The 14,333-nt window shown below is 44.4% G+C and overlaps 1 protein-coding gene across 1 annotated transcript; it reads right to left on the reverse strand.

The window, feature by feature from the left end:
* Positions 1-2,258: 2,258 nt before the first annotated feature.
* Positions 2,259-2,796, reverse strand: LOC127482263 (gallinacin-10-like). The gene is made up of 2 exons (XM_051812435.1): positions 2,629-2,796; positions 2,259-2,395 (listed from the first exon to the last, which is right to left on the reverse strand). Exons 1-2 carry the CDS (start codon positions 2,684-2,686, stop codon positions 2,259-2,261), a joined length of 195 nt encoding a protein of 64 aa, XP_051668395.1. The 5' UTR covers positions 2,687-2,796.
* Between the last annotated feature and the right edge of the window lie 11,537 nt (positions 2,797-14,333).

A 14,333-nucleotide genomic window follows, 5' to 3' on the forward strand; every position in this document is an offset into this window, starting at 1 on the left:
ACATCCTCCAAGAGCTGCATGAACCTGAAGTGATTGAACATCCAAACATCCCTGTGAGGTAGGCTGGAATAGGTGGCCAAGGTGGCAAAGTGGCTTGTGTATTAAAAGCAAAAAAGGGAGTGACTTCAGCAAGGAAAAACCTGGATCTCCAGAAGCGGTGTGCTAACAGGACATGCCCTCTGGAAGCTGCTTTTAATGCTCATTTGCAGAAGGGTTTAGATAGAGGAGGAATCCATCAAAATCACCTCCTCAAGGCAGTGGAAATGTTGCTGGTACGAGGGCACTGATCCAGGCAAGCCTCCTCTTCTTACTCTGGCAAAATCCTGCAAGAATAAAAAGAGTCTTGTTATTTTGCTGAAGTGTAGCCTAAAGTTAATCTCTAAAGCCTCAATACCTGCTAATTACCTTTCAAAGTAAATGTACAGCCTGCAGCTTTAAAAACCTACATTTAGATGCCTCCATGGAAGGTCCCCATGTGTGCTGGGTGTCAGGGTCTGTGCACATCCAGTCCACAAGAACTGTGGTCACTGGCAAACTAATTGTACTGTCACTAGTAAGAACATTTTTATTCAACTCACTCCAAAATAAAGATTGGGGATTTGATGTGGTTATTGAACACACAAGTCTAGTGCCATTTGAAGAGTTGTGGGGTATCTGATTGGCCTCCAGACACCATTTCTGAAAATGAATATTTTCCCCATAGGTCATGAGTTACCTCGGCCACACACGTGGATATGGTTTAAATACTCCAAGGCATCCCAAATGCCTCTAAACATCTCAATTTATACTGTTGAATCAAGCCCTTTGTGTCTAAATTCAAAGATTTCTTTTCAAGCAACCCAGTGAGTTGAATCCTGAGCTGGAAAAAAATATTCTATTGTACTTCAGAATAACCTGTAGAAAAAATTACACCTGAGCCAAACTCTTATTCCTTCCCCAGCCCCAATTTTCCTTTGATTAGGCCTAACAGATGCTTATAGAGAAATATGATGTTGGAGATCTGCTGTCTGCTCCTACCAGTCTATTTGCTATCAGTAGAAATTGCTACCTCAGGAGGATGAGCAGTCACAGAGGCTGTGGGTTCACATCATTCCTTTGTAAAATCATCTAATTACAGGTTACTTCTGTTACATTTATTTTCCTGATATCCTAAGTTCCTTAGCATCTTGATCTCATGATAAGAAATCTCCCATTATTGGAATGACTTGGGTTTCCTGAAACAACCAGCTGACAGAGGATCCCCATGTGCTGAATAAATGTTATAAAACCTCTTTCCTAGAGCCACCTTATCACACTTTCTTCAGTTTCTGGGAATCTTAAAGCCCTGGCAATTCTATAAATAACAGGATTGGGAATTCTGTAAAATTCAGAAAATATGGATCTGAACTCTGCCTTTATTTTAAACCAAGGTCTGTCCAGTCACATCAATGGTTGAGGATCTGCCTGAACATCATTGCTGGGATAAATTATGTTGTCACATTTGTCTTCTTCATCAGAAGATACAGGAACCTCTCCCATTTTGGCACTGAATTTGTTGTGTGTGACAGTCACTGCAACTGGCAATGGTCATCTTGTGGCCATTAATGGAACAAAGCTATTGCAAGAATTAATGCCTGAGGAATATGTTTTATTCTAAGCTAAAGAATATTCCCCAAAAACATGTTCAAAGCCTTAAGAAAATTAAAAACTGGCTATCAGGGAAACTCTAGACATTACAAAAAATTGGCCTCCAAAATCAAAAGTGAAATGCACACCCAAGTCTCTACTCACAAATTCACTCTTTACCTTTCTAAGAACTGAGCAGTGGTGGAAAGAAGGAGAGATGGGAAAAGAATGAGAAGCAGAGTTCTGTGAACATATTTTCCCCTTTAAATATAAATTTTCTAGGCAATTTTGGAAATTAAAAGAACATAAGGAGGAGAAAATGTTTCCTCTTTTGGGTGAAAATACTGTGAAATATTTTTCTAATAATTTCTTGAAAAAACTTACTTTTTTTTTCCCCCATCAAAATTAAAATAAAGTGAATTCTGGGAAAATTTTGACCCCTCCTGAACCCTTTTTATTGTACATAACTTCCATCCAAATGAGTTGTCTCCTTAAACACACGTCGATATACACATGTTCACACTCCCTCTGGGCTTTCTCACAAAAGGGCTGCCCTGCAAGCCCCAGGGAGTTGTGCAGATTATTCAGAGAAACAGTGGATAAAAGAGCAGGACCAAACAATTCCCTGTGGTGCCCTTCAGACCCCGAGGCACTTACTTGGAGCAGCAGTTCAGCACCCCGTTGTGGCAGGTCCCTGAGGCAGTGAAGGTGGGTGGGCACTGCCCGGCACGGCAGAATTTTCCCTGGCCCCTGCACTCTGCAGTGTCAGGAAAAAGGGGATCTGCAGAACCTGTGAGAAGAGAAAAGTGTTAAAAACCTCAGTTTTCAGTCTAAAAGGATGAAGGATAAATGTTCATTAAATCATTAAATGCTCATTAAAACAGATGCTCTTGAGCCAACCCACTGCACCATCCTGATGGCATCAGATTTAGCCTGTCAGGTGATGGCTGCTTTCTCCCTCCGATGAACACACCTTTGCTTACAAACCCTTCTGTTGTTTATAGGATTTATTTTGCTTCTCACCTGAAGTCACCTGGAAGATGAGGAGGAAAACAGCGAAGAGCAGGTAGAGGATCTTCATGGCTGCGGGTCACTTGTGGTCTGTGAGATCCTGCAAAGTGCCAATGGTGGATGGAGTTGGCTTGAGGAAAGGCTGGGAAAGACACCCTGTATTTATAGGGCCTGTGGGATTGTGCAAGTGTGACCACTGAGTGCTTTGTCAATGAGTAACTGCAATGAACTTTATGGAAAGGGGCTGGTTATCCCCCTTATCACAGGTGGCAGTGAACATGTTGCAATCCCCCAAGGGTGAATTTCCACTTAATGCATCAGTTATATAATGTGACCATCAGCCAAGCCCCACTGAGCTGCACCAGTTTTTGTAGCTTTTGCAGGTGTCTTTCCAACACAGGCACAGGGATGGGTTAGGCAGGGAGCTTGGAAGTCAGGCACCATTGGAGTGGGGACCTGGCTTTGACCCTGGATTCGTCACCCACTGACAATTCATGTAACATTTTGACTCTGTCTCCCCATCCCTATCACCAGGTGGATGATATCAAAGGCAGAAGAAAGCATTGGGAAAGACTTGATTTGATGCAACTGTTCTTTGTCACTTTTTAAACAGTCTCACCCACTGCAGAAGGGTGACACAATGATCTCTCCTTCCCTCAATCCTCACTTATATCACAGAATCATAGAATCATAGAATAGCCCGAATTGGAAGGGACCTTAAAGACCATCCAGTTCCAACCCCCTGCCATGGGCAGAGACACCTTCCAGTAGACCAGGTTGCTCAGAGCCCCATCCAGCCTGGCATTCCATCCCACATCATTCCCCACTGCCCTACATTCAGCCTTGCGTCACAAATTCTGACCTCCTTGCACTCAGTTCCTGTTTGCCCAAATTAAAAACCTCAAGAGTTAGAGTTCTGACACTAATATGTCTCCTTCCTTTTAAAGAAAGTAAACTATTTCTTATATATGTACAAGTTTGTGATGCAATGCCGAATGTTTCCTCTCATATTGCCCCAAAAGGTTGGGAGGATGGGCTGATTCCATAAGAATCTTGGCTGACATAACTCCCCCAAGTGCAGCATCTTCTGGGGCTTCAAGTCAGAGCACCATCCTCGTGGCTGTAAATTTTCTAAGAAGGGAATCCATGCAAAGAAGGTTCCTCTTCATGGAATCCTGGGCTTGTAGATGCCAAATGACCACAACATCTTTACACCTATGGGAATCTTCCCTTTGCCCAAACACCGTCACCCCCAACAACAGGTTAAACTCTGTCACAGCCCAGATGCCTCTGCAGTTCCTGCCTCTGACATTCTGGTTCGGTGGTTTGCTTCCTTATTGCCTCATTTATTATGTTGAACTGGGAGTTAATGGTATTTTTGTTATAAGAATTATTCCAAGGATGAAAACATTACCCATGTTTATGTTTAACCTCCGTGCTCTCGGGCAGGCTTGAGCAGCTGAGAGAGCAGCAACAAGGTGAGTTACTTAAGTATTTATGCAGCAAACAACAGCAATATAAACACTGATTTCCCTCTTCCACCCATAAAATCTAATTAACCAAGAAATGTCAAGTGTTGGGTTTTTTGTTCCTTTTTTTTTTGTACCCTTGCTTGGAAATTGTCTTTTTTCTTTGCCAGCAACTCTCCAGCTTTCCCCATTTCTAGTGGAGAGGACAGTTGATTTGTCACTTCTCTCTTTCCTCTTTCAGTGACATGTCAGTGGGACCATCTGAAGGAGAGACAGATACTTGATCAGCAACAGCAGGAAACAAAACCCTTTTGTTTTAATCAAGACCCACTGAAATGTGAATTTCCCCAACCCGTCTTTCTCACAGACAGAAAACTGTTGTGATGTTTTGCAAATGGAAATGTGTTTTTTGAGCATTTGTCGCTCCTTGAAGAAGCCCATGTTAGTTGTTTTTCCCAAATAAAATCAGGGTGTGGCACTGGGGAAGGTGGTGACCACTCTTTGTTATCACGTGCAGTGATGCTTTCATGGCTGTACTGTGGAATGGAACAAATCCATTATCAGAGACAAATTGTTTTAATTTCACTGATGCAAATTGCCATAGCATTCAGATTTTACTGAACAGCCTCCTTTCTTGCAGAAGGAAAACATCCCTCTAGAAAATAAGGAAGAATTTTTTTACAGTGAGGGTGGTGAAACACTGGCACAGGTTGCCCAGAGAATTTATGGCTTCCCCATCCCTGGAAGTGTCCAAGACCAAGTTGGAAGGGGCTTGGAGCAACCTGGGCTAGTGGAAGGTGTCCCTGCCCATGGCAGGGGTTGGAATGAGATGATCTTTAAGGTGCCTTCTAACCCAAACCATTCCAGGATTCTATGATTCCATGATTCTATGAATGTGACCAACATTTCAAGCCCTGCTAGCACAGGTAACCAGAAATCATTCAGAGCAAAAGGAAAATTCCATGACTTTGACTTCTAGCAAGAACAAAGACAGGTGCAAACTGATTGCTCAAAAACCAGGTGAAACTTGCACAAAACCCCCCAGGAACAGAGCAATTCATGCAGCACAGCAGTGACCTGGGGCTGGAACACAGCAGGGTGTGCGTGGAGCTGTGTCCCACGGTAGTCAGGGCTGGGATGGAGCCCTGGAAATCTCTGCTGAGCATTAACTCCCAGACATGAATTGGGAACTCCAGGAGCTGCAGGTACCTACCCAGTGATATCAAGCTGTCTAAGCAAAGGGGATCTGGGGAGACTGCAATTGAATTTTGCTTCTCACTCAGAAGCACAGCTTTTCAAAGGTGACATGTCAAGGAAAATCCAAAATATTGAGTGGGGCCAGCCCTTACAAGCAGCACTGTACCAGATTTCTCAGTCTTCTGCAAGGCAGGTGTTTTTATCCTCTTTTTCCCTTCTTGATTGACAAACTACTCCCCATAATAGTTCATAACAACCTCCCTTCAGGTACTATAGGCTTCAGTACTTCATTCTGAATAATCATCAATAAGTTAATGAACTGGGATAACACCATGTTCTTCAATTGTGCCTTTTGTCTGACGCTTCCAAGACTAAGCAAGCAAAATAAAAGAACAGACTGAAATCTTGCATTCAATTTGTCATCATCACCAAGGCAATTTTAACAAATTCACTTGGGTTTTCTGATTTTTGTTGCTGCCTAGTGTCCCTTTACAGTTTTCTCTGTGGGAAATCAGTGTCAATCTCATTTACAGCTCTTATCTTTGCAGTGTAGGGAATGGAATGTTTTTCTACCACAGGTGATTGCAGATACTTCGTGGTAAGAGATGTGCACTCATTGCACCTCTGCCTGGATAGCTACAGGTGAAGCTGGTATCCAGCCTGCTTCTCCATAGCATTTTACACCACTTGGAACATAGGCATATCCCACATAGTGCAGGGAAGGAGCAGTTCAGGCCAATCAGTCTGCACATCTGTGTGTTGTCTGGACCACTGCCATGCCTATTTATTAACCTGCCATCCCATGAGGGATATTTGAGAGCTGAGGTTGTTCAACCTGGAGAAGAGAAGGCTCCAGGGAGACCTTGGAGCCCCTTCCAGTGCCTAAAGGGGTTCCAAGAGAGATGGAGAGGGACTTCAAAAAAGAGCCTGGAGTGATAAGACAAGGGGGAATGGCTTGAAACAGAAATAGATTAGATATTAGGAAGAAATTCTTGGCTGTGAGGGTGGTGAGGCCCTGGCACAGATTATCCAGAGAAGCTGTGGCTGCCCCATCCCTGGAAGTGTTCCAGGCCAGGGCTGGACAGGGCTTGGAGCAACTTGGGCTAGTGGAAAGTGTCCCTGCCTGTGGCAGGGGGTTGGAATGACATGATCTTTAAGGTCCCTTCCAACTTAAACCCGTCTGTGATTCTATGATGCTGCTTCATCCATGGGGCTTTATTAGTGTAAATCCTCTAATAGATACATTTTACTCTTGTGCAAGATGTTCCGAGATGTGACTTGTCAGTAAGGTAGTTTATGCCATTTTAAATGGGTTAAGTGCACAAGCCACATTTTAACCTCTGTTTTTCCATCAGTCCTAACTGGAATAGCTACACTGGCCCCCTATTAAAGAAAGATCTTAAACCTTTTAGAGGAAGAGAAGTACAGCAGATCAGTTAATGAATCCTGGCGTGTGAGACATTTCCTGGTGTCACTGAAGAGGCACAAGAGGAGGCCCCTGCCCATGTCAGGTTCAGGGATGCTGCAGTGCTGAGGTCTGGAGGCCTGGTCAATTATTACCTACCCTTGGTTGCTTTGATCTCCATTTCATGTGCCCTCACACTGAAATACAGACAGTGAGTCAACATTAAACAGACATTTAAATGACAGCACTGGAAATCAGCATGGAGAAATGTACTGCCCTCTGCACCCCTAAGCTGTGGGAGAATTCCTCTGTGGGGGTGAGAAGGACTAATAAGCAGAGTTTAAGACATAGGTGGGATGCAGGATGTTCTATATGTAGTGAAGAAAAGACTAGTACTTCTCTGGTCCTGCATGATGAGTTTCCTGATCTGTCACACAGCCCTAATCCTGCTGGAGAGATGCTTTTCCTGGAAGGGGCTGAGGTTTCTGTGGGGGGTGGTATCCTATGGAATAGAACAGGAGCCTTAAATTTAAGAAATATGGTGCAGTTGATGACAAACCAAAACACCAGAAGTGTTTTCATAGACAGTGAGCAGTATCTAAATGCTTCCCTCTGTGCATCAGCTAAATGTCTACTACGGTGTATTGGGTAGGTTTCTGTTGATTTTGGCACAACCATCATAAAAAATACAATCAATGGAGCTCCACTGGCTCGTGTTAGGTAGGCAGTTGCTAGTGCTGCAGCCACAAGAATTGGATTCATCACTGGTAGGACTTGGTTTTGCCATTTTGACTAAAAGTATGCATTTAAAGCTGCATAGGCACATGGTTATTTGGGAAAGCATATATATATATATATATATATATAATATATATTTAAAATCAGTCAGGTCAGTGTGGCATTGACCTTCCCATGTATGTACATCCTCTCTATCCTACTGCTAGTAGTTTTTCCTGTGCCATAAGTCATTTGGGGTCCAAATATCTATTTTCTGCACAAATCAGTGTCCTGATTAAAGTTGCATGAGGTTTCCTCACAGTCTCTGCTTGGGTGCCACTGTCACCTAAGAAAATCACCGTGATTAAAAACTTGTGAGCGACATCTAAATCCCACGTTGGAAGTTAAGCATTACAGATCTCTACTTGCACAGATGATACACAGTGAGGGATAATATTAAAAGAAAGTGTAAATAACTAATTTAATAAACAAAATATGTTGAGTTATAAAAGATTACTTGAAATATATCATATCATAAAATCATAGGATGGTTTGGTTTGGTTTGGAAGGGACCTTAAAGACCATGTCTTTCCAACCCTCTGCCATGGGTAGACACCACCCACTAGACCCTCAAAGCCCTATTCAACCTGAACTTAAAATCCTTTAAGGAACAAAGAAAACAAACCATCTGGAGGACTCCATTAAAATACTTTAATTTACTTAGTTACTTAGTACTTAATTTACTTAGTTACTTCATTTCACAGAATCACAGAACGTGCTGGTTGGAAGGGACCCACAAAGATCATCGAGTCCAACTCCTGGCCCTGCACAGGACCATCCCCAAGAGTCACACCATGTGCCTGAGAGTATCATCCAAACGCTCCTTGAGCTCTGGCAGCCTTGGGGCTGTGACCACTGCCCTGGGGAGCCTGTTCAGTGCCCAACCACCCTCTAGGGGAAGAACCTTTTCCTGAGATCCAACCTAAACCTGTCCTGACACAACTTCAGGCCGTTTCCTGGCATTCTGTTGCTGGTCCCCACAGAGCAGAGATCAGTGCCTGCCCCTCCTCTTCCCCTCCCAAGGAAGTTGTAACTGCAGTGAGGTCTCCCCTCAGTCTCCTCTTCTCCAGCTGAACACACCAAGTGCCCTCAGTGTCCTCACATGGTTTCCCCTCAAGACCCTTTACAATCTCCATTGCCCTTCTTTGGACACTCTCTAGTGGCTTAATAACTTTCTTACATTGAGGTGCCCAAAACTGCCCCAATATCCCAGGTGGGGCTGCCCCAGGTCAGAGCAGAGCAGGACAATCCCCTCCCTGGCCCAACCGGCGATGCTGGGCCTGATGCTCCCCAGGACAGGGTTGGCCCTCCTGGCTGCCAGGGCACTGCTGACTCCTGGCCAACTTGCCCCTTGGAAAGCAGGTCAATATCACAGGCAAACCCCAGTGATGCAAGCCATGACGTAGTCAAGCACATCATCAGTGCATTGTGTAATGCAGGGGCTGGAGGAGTGGGTGGACTTTGCTTTCTCCCACCCAGTGGGCTCCAAGTGCTGGGGATGGGAAGAGAAGGGGCAGCGCCTGCCTGGGGACTAAGAGCTTTTCCCTTGTGCCTACATCACCTAAATGTTTGCTTCCCAGGTTCTAGCTTAAGACAGGTTTCAGTTAATTTTCTTGCCAGAGTTGCACCCTTTGTGTGTTGAAAACTCCTCCATATGTGACTGTACCATTTCTTAGGGGTCAGATACAGGACAGTAAACATCTCTTTGGTATCTGGTGTCCATTAAATATCTCCTTGAGATAAGTGTAAGGGTGATGAGGCCCTGGCACAGGTTGCCCAGAGTTGTGGCTGCCCCATCCCTGGAAGTGTTCAAGGCCAGGTTGGACGGGGCTTGAATCAACCTGGGCTAGTGGAAGGTGTCCCTGCCCATGGAATTGGGGTTGGAACTAGTTGATCTTTAGGGTCCCTTCCAACACAAACCCATCTGTGATTTTATGATCTGTCAGAGATGCCTCTGGGAGCACCATGTAAATCTGTTCTCCTGCCTCTGTCCTTATGTCATCTCTCCATCCATGGATGTTGTTTCCTCACTGTGTTTGTCCCCGTGCTGCGGGATGAGACTTTCTCCAGCCTTAGCTGGCAGCAGGAATGACATTGCAGCACATGCAGAGTCCAGTATGGAAGAATCCCTCAAAAGGACAGGAAAGTCACAGAGTTGTTAATTTTTGATCTCCCTTCTTCACAGGCACATCAACAGGGCATAAACCAACCTGACCTTCATCTGTTGAAGTTGACAAAATGTTCAAGATGATTTTCTGTGATCCACCCCCACAGCAGCCAAGAGGGTCACTTCCAGGCCTCTGCATAAAGGTCTCCACAGAACCACCCACGCCTCATAGTTCCTGCTCCCCTGTGCATGACTTCCCTGGGAAACCATGTCTTTAATGGCAGAACCTCAATCCCCCCTCCAAGGATGGGATTCCTCCTGGGTAATGAGCCAGACACTTCTAGGAAATCGACCCTTGGAAAGGCCAAGACTTGCTGGCAGCATTAAGGATTGCGTTTCTCAGGAGTCCTCTCTACACTTTTCGTGTCCATGTCTTTGCTGGGAGTTAAAATTCAGTTTAACCCACCCTCTATCCCATCTCCAGCCCTTCAGAGGGACAGTGAGGATGCTGTTGCGGGTGTTGATGCAAAGGGTGTAAGTAAAAGTTTGGCCTTGATAAGCGATTATAAAAATACAACAAAGAGACAAACTCCTTATCAAAGCAAAAATGTGTCACCTCTTCACAACAAGCTCCATGGATTGCTGCTCCTTAGGCAGGAACTACAAGGTAGAGTTCTCTGGCCTGGCCAGTCACATCAACTGAAGCTGATTGAGAATAGGTACACAATTATCCTTAAAATCTTTTCTAACCCCTTCTGCTAGACTGAGGCAGAAGGAAAGACAATGAAGAGGGAAATCTGTGGCACGCCAGTTTTATTGGCACACCTTCCTATGGGAGAGCTGGGGATGTTCAGCCTGGAGAAGAGAAGGCTCCAGGGAGACCTTAGAGCCCCTTCCAGTAGCTAAAGGGGCTCCAAGAGAGCTGGAGAGGGACTTTGGACAAGGGATTGGAGGGACAGGACAAGGAGAAATGGCTTCAAACTGACAAAAGGCAGGGTTAGATGGGATATTGGGAAGGAATTCTTCCTTGGGAGGGTGGTGAGGCCCTGGCACAGATTATCCAGAGAAGCTGTGGCTGTCCCTGGATCCCTGGAAGTGTTCAAGGCCAGGCTGGACAGAGCTTGGAGCAACCTGGGCTAGTGGAAGGTGTCCCTGCCCATGGCAGGGGGTTGAAATGACATGATCTTTAAGATCCTTTCCAACCCAAACCATTCTGTGACTCTAAGGCAACTCAGATGACTGGTCATATCCATACTATTAAAGTCTTTCACCCTCCAGGATGAGGTGGCTGCATTAAAAGTATCTACAGGGAATCATCCCTAGTTCATGCCACCCCCCACCTGTACCCAGGGATAGTTTGGGTTGGTGCCTGTTGGCCTGTGCCCAAACTGTGCCCAGGTGAGCTGATATTATAGAGCCATTTCCTGTACCTGCCCCTACACTTTTTCACTTGCCAACATGGACGTGATGCTGCCTCATGGAATTTTGCTATGGATGTTATTGCAGGATCCTCCTCTCCTTCCCCTCCACTCACTCTCCCTGCCCCAGAACACTCAGCAGTTATGGTGGTACATTATTTGGACCTAAAGGTGTTGCACTCACACCAAAAGTTAGTGAAATCTCTGGCTTTTCTCCTGCAAACTAATTGGCCCTTTAGATTACAGCAGTTCTATACCTGATCAGCCATTTCCCCTGCATTAAGGAAGTAGGTCTTGTGCAGTCATTTAGTTGCAAGAGCAGTTTTGAGTACAGGAATATGATTTAAAATCTTGGAAACATAAAGGAAGGAAGGAAGCAGGCGAGCTGCAGGAGCAAATCCCATTTGCAGGCAGCTCCTGTTCTTACATGAGGGACAGAATCCCAGGGAAAAGTTCAGGCAAAGGAAAGAAAATTCGGTTGATTTTCCATGCTCTAAAGACTAAGAGCAGTATTATTCCTCTATCAACCTTGGGAGATGGGGAATGATGTGCTGAGCAGGGTCATATCCTCCAGCTTCATCTTCCCACTCTCTTTCTCGGGAGAAATTCCCATCATGACTTTTCCACTACAAACATAAGGCATAACAAGTGTCTAGAATGCTTCTGGGGCTTTGAAAACCCAATGAACTGTGATAGAACAGGGAATAGTACTAGAAGGGCAGGTACCAACAAACTGATGAGCTCTGACTTGCATTCATTTAGACATTTATTCATTGAAAAAAATCTACTCTTGATTACATCTCAGCATTGGTGTCTGCTCACAAAGCTGGTCCTCGTGCTTTGTGTAGGTCTTGGAGTTTGTTCTGAAATTCACCCAGTTCCTAAAGAGACAACATGAAAATCACTCAGGAGTATATCCTGGGTCTGCAGCTGGTAAAAAACAAGTGAAAAAGAGCAGAGAATTTACAGGAAAATCGTTACGAATTAAGGTCTGAAACCTGCCAACACAAGGAGGTTTGAAGATTTTCAGGTTTGGGGACTGCAACAGAGATAGATATAAGAGATTGCTTTGAGACCTTTTTATTGATGTTTTGCCCTGAAAAAAATCCATAGAAGTATTTCTCTCTTGAGGATTCTTGGCTCATACTGTTCATCTCATACTGGTTTACGGCCTGATTTTAAAGATATCAGAGTACTGACATCCTTCTGCCTCCTGATTGCAGGGAAAGATAAATATCAGCCACATGCTGTCACCAAAATCTACATTGGGAAAGAAACAACCCCCAGCTCTCTGTTGGGGCATTCTTGACCTCATGTTGTAACATAACAGAGCAATGTCCTGTTGGACCATCTCTGATCTCACTGGTATTGTCTTCCTTCACGTCCTCCCATGGCAGCAAGGTTGACAAGTTTGCTGTTTGCAAATGTCAAGATATCTTTCTTGAGTTGCAACTGTGAGTCCATTGTCACAGTCTGGGTTATTTTTCCCTAGATTCATTATCTCAGTGTACATCCATCATCTATTTGCCCAGTCACTCCATTTTATTAAGTTTCCTGCTGTTGACATAGCTTTTAAATACCTGAAATAAAATTGCAAACCTGAATGTTTCATTCTTTAGGGTTTTTTTCCTATCCAGTTGCTGAAGATATTTACAAAAATTCCCCATATTGAAGACTGGGGCACCCCATGGATGACTGGCAAATCACAGCCCTGGCACCCCCATCCTGCTCCACACTAAGGCAGGAGTGGGACATAGATGTAAATAGGGAAAGGGATGAGACCACCAAGGACAGGCTTGACCAGATAAAATGCTCATCACCATCTTGTCAACCAGCCCAGAGCACTGAGTGGCACGTCCAGTCGTTCCTTGAACACCTCCAGGGATGGGGACTCCACCACCTAGCAGTCTGTGCCAATGCGTGACAACCCTTCTAGTGAAGAAATTCTTCCTGATGTCCAAATATTAATGGACTCCTCAATCACTTCTCCAGCAGCCACTTCATCAGTGATTCAGGTACTGAGGGAAAAAGAGGCTGAAGACCTTTAATTGGCACCAGCACCTGGGAATGAGTCTCACTCTGCAAACAGGAGGACCTACAGGTTGCCCAGAGATGTTGTGGAGTCTCCCTCACCAGAGACATTCAAGAACCATCTGGACACCATCCCGTGCCATGTGCTCTGGGGTGACCCAGCTGGAGCAGGGAGGTTGGACCAGATGACCCACTGTGGTCCCTTCCAACCTCACCATTCTGTGTTTCTATAATCTTTATCCCTAAGAAGGTCCAGCAGACCAAAAGTGACCTTTCCTTGGTCACTCACAGGGAGATGTGACCTGGTCCTCTCAAATGAAAATGAAACTTCAGCTTCCAGCACAGTCATGGGATTGTGCTGGAACGGAGCACAGCCTGGTGACACAAGGGTGGCACGGTTGCTTACACAGCCAGAAAAAATCCTTGCTGCCTGACAAAAGATAGGTCAACTTTCTGTAATCATTTTCACCAGACACAAAAAGCCCAGAGTTGGACCCAATCTGGCTCTGTGTGCAGGGGTCCCAGCTCAGGAGAGCGGGGCTTGTGCTCACAGGGTTCCCATCCTCCTCTGGTCAAGATACTTGTATGTCAATATTTAAAGTAAACTACTTTGTACAACAGACCTCAATAGGACTAATCACAATTTCCTAAGAACTGGAAATAAAGTTTTATATAAAAGAGCACTTGTTGTTGAGATTTACAGCTTTTTGGAATATTTTAAGCCTTTCTACCTCACATTTCCCCATTTGATAAGGCCTCAAAGATTTCCTTGGTTATTCAAGACAGAATATTTTAACTAGAAGCATTCAGAGAGTCTCTAAATTATGAAATAACTTGGTTATTAAGTAACCTATGACAACTTACATGGGAGACATCAAGTTCTACTCTTTGTTAAACTGTCCCTTTGATTAAACCTCATCACCAGCCAGCTCTTCATAGAATCATAGAATGGTTTGGATTGGAAAGCAACCTTGAAGATCATTTAGTTCCAACCCCCTGCCAGAGGCAGGGACACCTTCTCCCTAAATTGTGACTCAAGTAGCTCCTGCTTTATAAAAAAAGGTTTTAAAAAGTCAGAAGAGTTCAAACCATTGAAAAGTAAGAATAATTGTAAATTGAGCATTTTTTGTGAAATGTAAAAAACTGTTCCCAGTGGTTGGAAGTGAAAATAATACTTCTAATGAGAAGTATACCAGAATGATACTTCTTACCAAATATCATTCTTTCAAGAGTGTGCCAGTACTCCCAGGAACAGCATCTAGAAAATGATACTATATTGTTTTTTTTTTTCAGCTGTGGAAGGTCTGCAAAAG

The sequence above is a fragment of the Manacus candei genome, unplaced genomic scaffold (genome assembly GCF_025592945.1).
Source record: "Manacus candei isolate 608988 ecotype Guabito, Panama unplaced genomic scaffold, ASM2559294v1 h1tg000007l, whole genome shotgun sequence".
Taxonomy (NCBI): Eukaryota; Metazoa; Chordata; class Aves; order Passeriformes; family Pipridae; genus Manacus; species Manacus candei.